This window comes from Daphnia pulex, chromosome 10 (genome assembly GCF_021134715.1).
Source record: "Daphnia pulex isolate KAP4 chromosome 10, ASM2113471v1".
In the NCBI taxonomy this organism is placed as follows: domain Eukaryota; kingdom Metazoa; phylum Arthropoda; class Branchiopoda; order Diplostraca; family Daphniidae; genus Daphnia; species Daphnia pulex.
Window position 1 is genome coordinate 10987479 of NC_060026.1, and position 9404 is coordinate 10996882.

General features: G+C 37.4%; 1 protein-coding gene across 1 annotated transcript; it reads right to left on the reverse strand.

The window, feature by feature from the left end:
• Positions 1-454: 454 nt before the first annotated feature.
• On the reverse strand, positions 455-2264 carry LOC124204066 (ubiquitin carboxyl-terminal hydrolase 48-like). Its single transcript, XM_046601071.1, has 6 exons — positions 1796-2264; positions 1549-1734; positions 1241-1489; positions 996-1159; positions 817-924; positions 455-741 (listed from the first exon to the last, which is right to left on the reverse strand). Exons 1-6 carry the CDS (start codon positions 1870-1872, stop codon positions 494-496), a joined length of 1032 nt encoding a protein of 343 aa, XP_046457027.1. The 5' UTR covers positions 1873-2264; the 3' UTR covers positions 455-493.
• Between the last annotated feature and the right edge of the window lie 7140 nt (positions 2265-9404).

The window sequence follows — 9404 nt, forward strand, 5'->3', positions numbered from 1 at the left end:
TCGGAAACCATTTGGCCGTCCAACAAAACAAAAAAATTTAAGAAATAAGGCAGTCGAGCGCTGTTCGAGCGTGATTCATATTACGTAGTAGTAAATACCGCCTTTATATATTCTATGCGTAAGTCACAATCGCCAATGAATTATTTATAGTGAGTGACATCAGCAAGATGCTTATAATCATCAAGATAAGCTTGTATTTACCCTGAGGTGGACGATGACACTCACTCTAAGCTAAACACGACACGCTGATGGGCTCATATGGTCGGGTGACGTGGAATTGTCAATTGGTCTTAACTTCTCGTAATTTCCCAGCCAACTCGACAGCCACTGGGTAGGTACAAATTCACCTTTGATCCAGCAAGTTGCACGGGGAAGACTGCCGTATAAACGTCTCATTTTGGAATGCTTCTCTCTACTCTTCTTCAAACTTTCGTTCTAGTGAGAAAATGCATTAGCTTTACAATTCATTGCAAAAACAGGAAAACGAGAATGTTTAATGATTTACTTTCAGAGAGGCTGTGTCCCGGGTCCAGGCTTCGAAGTTTTCATTTTCGTTAAAGATAGTAGTTTGAACCCAGGGAGGCAGAACAGAACAGGGATCTGACAGCGATGGGGTTGTAGGGCAAGCAGGAGCGCTTTCTGGTTTGGCAGCATCCCGTCGACTGTACACGAGCATATAAGCGTTGCTGGAGCCATGACTCCCTTTAGTAACTTTGGCACCAGCTCGACCTTTTTTAGAATCTTGCCAATAAAATGTTAAAGGACGGAAAAATTCAGCTTTAATTACTTCCAAACACACACAGTGATATATATTACCTTCCAAGTCTTCTTCGATTCCCAATTTGAAATTGGTGCCCTCAATTTTTTGCACAACTTCGTCGTTAAACTTGTACCAAGTTCCAGTTGCTGGGTCCTTAATGTGTGCTGCAAAATAAAAAGTAGACGTCAAGGAAATAAATATTGACAAGAATATCAGGAAAATTAAAGCTTCTCACCTATATAGTGCCCACTGTAGGCGCTGGGTCCTCGGTGAATTAACACGGCCGAAAGGTCGTATATAAGACTGCTAGGTTCCACACCCTGAGTTTTGACGTAGTTTGACATTTCGACAACAAACGGAAAATGCACCATGGAGCTGACCTTCTTCAGTCCGGTTTTCCTACATTGGCAAGAAATGTGAAAAATATTAAGAAGACATTGTCGTCATGATTTCTAGAGATTCTTTAATCGATGCCGGTACCGATCAAAAACGAATCGCAGGAATTGAATGTTGAGAATGGCGGGCAAGTGACGAAGGCGAATGCTCCGCGTCGCATTCTGTTTGCTACTGCAGTTTTCACAAAAGTACTGGTATGTCCCTTCTAGTTTTTCTTCATGCAAAAACTCGGCAAGACATTCGTCCAACGTAACGTCGCTCTTACTACCAAGGCTCAAGTCCAACTCGTAGAAAGCTGAAGGACTTGATGACTCCTTTTGGCATTTTGAACACCTAGAAATTCATAGAAATTTATTCTTAACAATTCTATGATTGCACAAGAACCAAATTACCTTGTTACATATTCATATTTTCCTCTGAACTGATCATAAACCATGGTAGAAACTGTCGTGTCTGTTTGGAGTGAGAGTTTGTCTTCTAACAGGTTAAGAAACAATTTAGAAAATTCTTGGGCATCTTGCTGGGTGGTGGTGGTGTCAATCCAGAGTGAGGTGATCAATGATGTTGGGTTAACACAACTGGAAAATAAAAAGAGTCAGTTTGAAAATCACATTTTGGTAAATTGAACATTGAAGATACCTTCTTTTAGAAAATTGCATTTGATTAAACAGCAGTTGTAGTTTACCCACTGGGGAATTTGGAATGAAACCCCCCATTCCTAGCAGGTCAAGAGTTTTGTTTTCTTTCTCTGATGGATCAAAGAACGGAACCCAGGAGTAGATTGCTTTACGAAATATGGGGTTGTGGAACCAGAGCTGCAGAAAGCTATTGATATTTTTTTATTTATTTTTTTTTATCTCCCCCAAATGTACAAAAAGCTAATATAGTTACTATTTCCAAACGCATTTTAAAAATTTTGGTCTGAGAATTTAAAATTCTGCTATTCTCCCTGCTGTACCCTTTTTTCTGTTCGGCTATTTTAATCGGATTATTTATTAATGAAGTGAAATACACCTATGTTGAGCTTAATCCAATCAGTATTCGTAGCGGACAGAGGAAAACATGACCATCGTCCATGACATGATTACTACATGACGGACAAGAAGGGACTGAATGGGCGCGAGCATCTCTGTTGACTGTTGGGCGCATCTAGATTTTGTGGAATGGGTGCGGAGTTGCCAGATGTGGCGTCATCACACGCCCCTTTCGACAGGCAAATAAAAGTTTTTTTTGCTCACAAGCAAAGTTTAATAACTGATGAGTAAAATTAAGGAAGCCATGCATGAGTATTTTGCATAAACAGGAGACAGTGGTGCTTATTTTCTTTCAAAAGTATTTTGCTGCGCCACGCCAATCAATACGGCGAGTGTACGAAAGCAACACAGGTGGGGTGAAATTTTTTGAAAAATGGGGTTTATTTTTACTCTCATAACTTCAGAAATAATTCCCCCTCCTCAAAATCCTTTTCTAGATTTTTAAAGGGTGGGTATTTAAAAAAAATAATTATTAACAGAATTCATTTTTCAAAATTTTAATTTATTTGTCTTTAATATGTCAAAATTGAACCACAAAAATACATGTAATTTCAAATTAAAATTAATGTTAGTAACAATTAAAATTTTGAGGGAGGGTTTTGGGAGAAGATTAAAACGGTTCTAAGTAGAAATAGTGCTCACGATGAAAAACAAATTGTTGCGATTTGTTTGAGGTCCATCCGCTATTCTGACCAGACTATATTGGCTAAAGAACGTCCCTTTGCACAACGAGCCACTCAAGAGACTTAAACTGTTAAATCACTAAATAATCTACATGTGGCGTTCTTTAAAAAAAGCTTCCCATTAAAATAAAACCCTTTAGTGCTAAGTTCAATAAGTTCATCTACGAACAATTTTAAGTATTGATATTCTCCCTATAATAGGCCAAAAAGTTGACGAATCACTTTTGGTCAAGGGAATTCCGTTGATATTCCAAATCAATTTAAATATTTCGGGAAAATCGCTTGACAGAAGGGAAGAGAGAATTGCGATGGTGGAAATTGCAAAACCGAAGTTGTAGTAGCGGCCAGGTCTCATATCAGTAGTTTTAACTTTGGTGCGAAGAGAACCAAGTAGTGCCCTGTCATCTTGCGGTAGAAATTTCAGTCCAGCTTCATGGTGTAATATTTTCAGCAAAGAACTGGCGTGAGAAACAGGAATCCATTCATTTTGGAAATTTACTTTTTTTTGTTGGACCATTAAATTTCGAAATATAAGTAGAGAGAATACGTTTTAAAAAATCGCAAAAAAACAGTTTTCATCCTAAAGATCAATTTTCTCCGATTTTGACGCAAGATTTTCTCCTCGTATTCGCACCCCCCTCATATTTTTCCCCGCTTTGCCATTCAAATTTTGAATGAAGGAGAAAAAACACATCATCATCGTCAGCTGGGGGGGATCATATAGCTGCTTCTCTGGGGGAATATTCCGCACTGGTGATTTTGACAAAAATCTGGTTAAGTAGATCAGCATAAAACATTCGGTAGTAGTCGCCGTAGTGGTAGCTACCAGTTTCTTTGCTTTTTGACACAGCTTTGAAGCTCTTAATGAGATTCGCCTTTAGTGTCGCCGATTGGCTGTTCCGCGAAAGTTGGCCTAATACGAGGACACCACCGGTTGTTTTTTTTGGTTAAGTCCTACAGGTAAAATAATCCGTTTGAACACTTTAGTGTCCATCATAGGATATTTTGTTGAAATGGATAAGCCTGCCGATATTCTCACATTTCTTCAAGATCTTATCGGTGAACTTTGTCACTTGTTCCCTTTAACTTCATCTCCTTCTTCTTCTTCGCATCTTACCTTAAGGAAACGAAAGGTCAGTTTGGGTAATATCCTGTTTAAGATCTCAGTAATCCTGATTCTACTCAGTAAATGAGAGTTTTGTATTCTTCAAGTTTTGAGTCGAAGGATAGAGGGATTAATGATGAGAATGCAGAATGCAATAGTTGTTGTGGGTAATTGTAGATATACTGTCTCATAACTGACAACTGGATGACATGGTTCTTAGCAAACTCCGTACAAACTTACATGTAAATCAAGCGAAGGCTATTGCAATTCTTGAAAGAGTGACAAAATTAATTTAGAGTCTCTTAGATCGTATTCTGTATAAGATCCCCAACAATCTTAATTCGAGCTGATTGCATAGTTTTCAACATTTTATTTTATTGCCTCTCTTGATTCCGAGAATAATCATATTAGCAACATCCATTAAGTGAATATTGATCCTTCTCTTCTCTTTAGAATTAACAATTGAAGCAATGTGTAACGTATTGCGAACGTCACCGAGTAAGATGAATTTAAAAAGGGACATAATCTGTATTAATCATATTAGTTTCACGTGACTACATGTGGGGTGCGAGACTTCTCCAGCATGAGACGGGCAAATGCATTCAACAAATAATACAAATAAGGTCAGTTATAGGACAGAACAGTGCATAACCAATTGCTACCAGTGTACAGACGGGGAATAACTCCCAGCGTACTGCCTGAGGCCTCATCTCGCCTGCACAACTAGTGACAACTGACTAAGGAAATGAGTCAGAGAGACTGAGCTCTAGAAGGAGTGAGCCAACACTAGACCGACTGAACGGCCTGGCATTGACTGAAGAAGAACTGCATTGGGTGGGCTTTTATACTAGTTAAGACAGAGTCAAGAGACAAAGGCACATTATTCAATAATAGTCGCCCTGTGTTAAGGGTACCCCCAAGTTAGTTGACGTGTGGAATGACCGCTTGTCAATACTATTCTGGGGTAGGCCTAACACTATGGGAACGTACACATTTACACACGATTTATGGGTAGCTCTAGTTCTACAGTAGCTACAGTATTACTGGCGCCGGGCGGCGTCAGGTTGCAGCATCATCAGATGTTGCGGAGCGACGCTTCGTTACAAATGTCATGAATGTCAAATCCATTAACTTATAGGCTTCTTGAGCAGTAGAGATGTCTCCATCAGTATGTGTCAACACACAAAATGTGCTAAGCCTTGTGGTAATTTGTTAATATTTCTTTTAGTAGGTTTAAGTAGTAGGCTTTAACTAGTACTTATTTTTCTCTTCGGGAAAAGTGTGGATATCTTCGGTAAGATTCAATGTTGTAACTCGATTAGAGGAGAGAAAAAAAAACTAGTTAGCCTGGTTTCCATGTTAAGTCCATGTCCGTGTTTGAGGACGATGAGATATCTTGTTTGGATCATCGAATCCCTGTAAACGGCTCAAAACCAAATGCAGAAAAAATGAAAGCCATTGCGGAGTTTCCGTCACCTAATGACCACCCGGCTGGAAAACGAGTAGCGGCTCTACGAAGCTCCTTGTGGGTGGTGTCGTTTTTCAAAAAAATTTTTTGCAAATTGTGCAGAATTAGCAACCCCGCTTTATCAATCATCGAAAAAGAAAACGATGGGGATATGGGCCTGTGAAAAGCAACAATAGTTTTACACTTTGAGCAATTCCCTTATGAAAACTTATATGTTTCTTGCCAAAAAGACATTAAATATCCTAATTTTGAAGTCGTAACGATGGATGAATCAACGGGGCAGCTTTTAATCAATTTTTACTTTTTGTCAAAGATTTAACCTATGTATAATGTTCAGATGTCATACATAGGGTAGTCTGATCTTATCCAAGTCACCTCTTCGGATCCTAATTCTGGAGTTTGCTTCAGTAAGTTCAATCAACAGTTATTTTCTACAAATTTCATTTAAATATCTCCTTATACACTTTGTCGTGGAAATTGTTGATTGTTTCCCATCAATGGCCCCAACACAGAATACGACGTCATGCAACAGCAGTTTAAAGTTCAGGACCATACAAAAGCCGATATAAGTAGAGTTAAATTTATTGTATGAAAATACTTTGTTAACTAATTATCTTCATTTTAGATTGACATGATTTTCAAAGGAAATTAGCTTGTACCAAAGATGAAAAATTTCAAACCTAAAAATAAAAGAAGCATGATTGTCGTATTCTCCATGACAAACTGGAAAATTTGGATTTTGATCCGGATGTTGATGTCGGTGTATTGGATGTAGGAATTAAGGTTATTCAGAATAAATTGATGTTACGTATTTAAAAGAAAATCCATCAAATTTAAAGGTTTTACGTAATGTTTACGGTTTTAGAGATTGAATCCACAGAGCATTGACCCGAGGGAAGAAAAAGGAGAAAAGGAAACTGTGAAAAAAAGGGAGGCAAAAAACTTACCAAGTACCCATACCACCAAAAGTACAATTTAAATTATATATGATATGTTTATTCATGGAATGACGTTATGTTCTTTCACAGAAAAGCAAATTTTGGGAAAGCAAAGCCTTGCAGTAGCTGCCACTTGTATCCCTCAAAAAGAAGCCATAATTTTTTGCTAGCGGTTTAATACGTATTTGACTTGGAATGGTGCAAGGATGCCTTGGCAGTGTTCCTATTCATTGTATCTGAACTATTGGGGAGAACAACTGGGCAATCGAAATCTTCTTATGCAGTTAACATTTTTAAGAATCTGCTTCACTCTATACCTAAGTTGAATATCTCTTTAAAAACGCTTAAGCACTGTAGGTAACGTAACCTTCAGTGTTTTTTTACTACTTCTTTCAAACTTGTTTCGCTAATATGCGTATAGCACTACACCTAGCATCAAGTCATGTATTTTTTTCAACAAGTTCAAGTTCATTTGTTATTGTCATAACAGTACTCACTCTGTTCCCTACTTTATATCATTTTATATGACATGTATTTTTGAATTGGCAAAATAAATTAACATCTTTTCATTTCATTCAACTTTGTTTTTAATTTTTGGGTTGCCAAACCCCAAATGGAAATTTCTTGAAAATCAAAACCTTCGTTTTATCGCAATTTAAAACCTCCATTTTTCACAATTTGAAACCTCATAGTTGATGGTTTCAAACTTGTTAAAATACATAAAAACCTTCGTTTTTCGCAAGTTAAAACCTTCTTTTTTGAACTATTTAAAACCTTTGTTTTTCACAATTTATAAAACCTTTCATAATTGTATTTTTCATAACTTGTAAAAATAGTAACTGGCTAACTGCCAAATCGACAAAATAAACCATAGGTTAATACTTTATACAATAGAACGTAATGGAATAGAAGATGTTAACAGTTGAAAACCTAACTTTTTTGCTAACAGCATGCTGGACAACTTTAAGTTTTGTCTTTGCCGACCGTTCAGCCGTTTTGAAGCGCCCAGCTAGTGATTTGTGTTGAGAGAATATATCTTATGCGTTCTTCTTCGCACAACAGCATTGCACGAATGACAAACGGTAACAGAAAGGAGCAGAAATCCGATTGGAGAAGGCAAACGGGTAAAAGATTAGCGAACAAATTTGGAGGTCTGAACGATCCAATCATCGTGCAAGTCAATCGGATTATCCAAGAATGTTCAGCTTGCTTCCACAGCAATTCATCGATGTTGTTGATATTAAAATCAACAGAAGAAGTAAAACGATATCGTAATTAAAATTAAAATATTGGATTTTTTTTAAATAAATCTAAGTTTATATTATAAATTAGTCAAATGAAAATAAAACTGAAAACAAGAACACAGTGAGACAAATGAGTCAAATAATCGGATGTATTGATGATAAAAAGAATGAGCTACTGAAAGACCGCAATGAAAACATTTTCAAACTCTTTTGAAGAAAAGTAAATTTGCAAAAGGATCCATTCCCGATCTAGCGTATGAATAAGTGAAATGTTTTCTTTTCTTATAATATTATTGTTATTGTTAAATGTTATTGTTATGCCATTGATAATATTATTGATTAAAAACATTATTTTTTCGTTTTTTTCTCGGTTTTTTTTTAAGAAATTAAAAAAAGAGAAGCTTGATAATGCTATTGCTGAAGTTCGCAGCGGCAAGGTGCAGCACAGCCCCCTACCAAACCTGCTATGCGGCGTTCCCATTATAGGCTTTTCGGCTATCAGAAAGATGAAAAACGAAAACCGAAAGACGACAAAATTTTGTTTTCGTCTTCAACTATTCACACTATAAAAATAAGAAAAGAATGACAGCAGACAGATTTGGCATTGCTAATGTTGCCCCTTTATCAAAAATTATTTGCGCTTCAAAAATGGAACGCTGGGATTGGCTGTTCAGTTTTCAGCTTTCGAATTTCGTCTTGCCGTCGATGTTCGCCGAAAAGTTTGGATTATTCCGTTTCCCCCCGTCAAGTAGCCAAAGGCTTCTTTACCATTGGTTGAGGGGTTCGGATGGCCAGATGCTCACCATAGCCCCCAGAGACCAGATCGGTCTATGATCTGGTTTTCTGATGACTTTGTTGGCATTTTGTATGCCAATTCGGCTTAAACTTCTCTAATACTCTAATAGGTTCTGGATTTGGAATTTAGGTGATCATGAGCCATTAGAACATTAGCAAAATGTATACATGCCAATACATGCCAATAGCGAATAGAATACGAAGGCAGGTGAAGAAAGATACAAACTGACCTGACGGTGAAACAGCGATCGATATGTCCTCGGGTAGATGTCCTCCATAGAACACATGTATGATTAATACAGGTATGGTAAAATTTTGTAACGATTCCGGCCCCAAAATTTGTGGCCGGATTGGTTATAACCGGAAAAGTTGGGGCTAAATAATAACTATTATTATTTAATATTATGTAATAACACTTACAGGGTCAATGGTGGTGGTGAAGTTATCCTTTTTTACTTCCTTCCCCCAAGTGATGTCCAATGGATGGGAACAATGGATGGAAACTCGGCTTAACTCAACTTTTCCACATTCAACATGTAATATGGTGGAGTACTTTCGGCAATACCGATTTCCTTTGTTAAGTAAATTAAATATGAGAAGGTTAGGGGGGTATGAGGCTCTTCGGGAAAAAACTTCCTCCAATTGTGCAATTTCCAAATTAAGGCCCATAATCTGGTGATTTAGAAACGAGCTCTGTGCTTCTATTACACCTCGTATAAATTATCTATGAAAAAGTTTGTATTATACATATATATCTTTATAGCAATTACGATGACAGCTCATGCCAATGTACCTGACCGTAGATTCAACAAAAGAATGCAAAACAAAAATTGCAAACGGTTAAGGCGAAACCGTTATAGAAACCTTAACAACTTGGCCATCTTCAGGTAGGACCAACTCCCTTGAACGAGCAACAGTCTCTCGAGAAACTGGAATTGGGCTACAGTATAATCCGATGCCAAGACGGCCTGAATAAATGAA

Excerpts from the sequence above, each read along its gene's own strand:
- LOC124204066 (XM_046601071.1), bottom strand. The coding sequence starts at position 1,872 with ATGGGGGGTTTCATTCCAAATTCCCCAGTGGGTAAACTACAACTGCTG. Across the intron at positions 1,160-1,240 it reads CTGCGATTCGTTTTTGATCG|GAAAACCGGACTGAAGAAGG; the intron begins GTACCGGCATCG and ends TTGCCAATGTAG. Across the intron at positions 925-995 it reads CTACAGTGGGCACTATATAG|CACACATTAAGGACCCAGCA; the intron begins GTGAGAAGCTTT and ends TTTATTTTGCAG.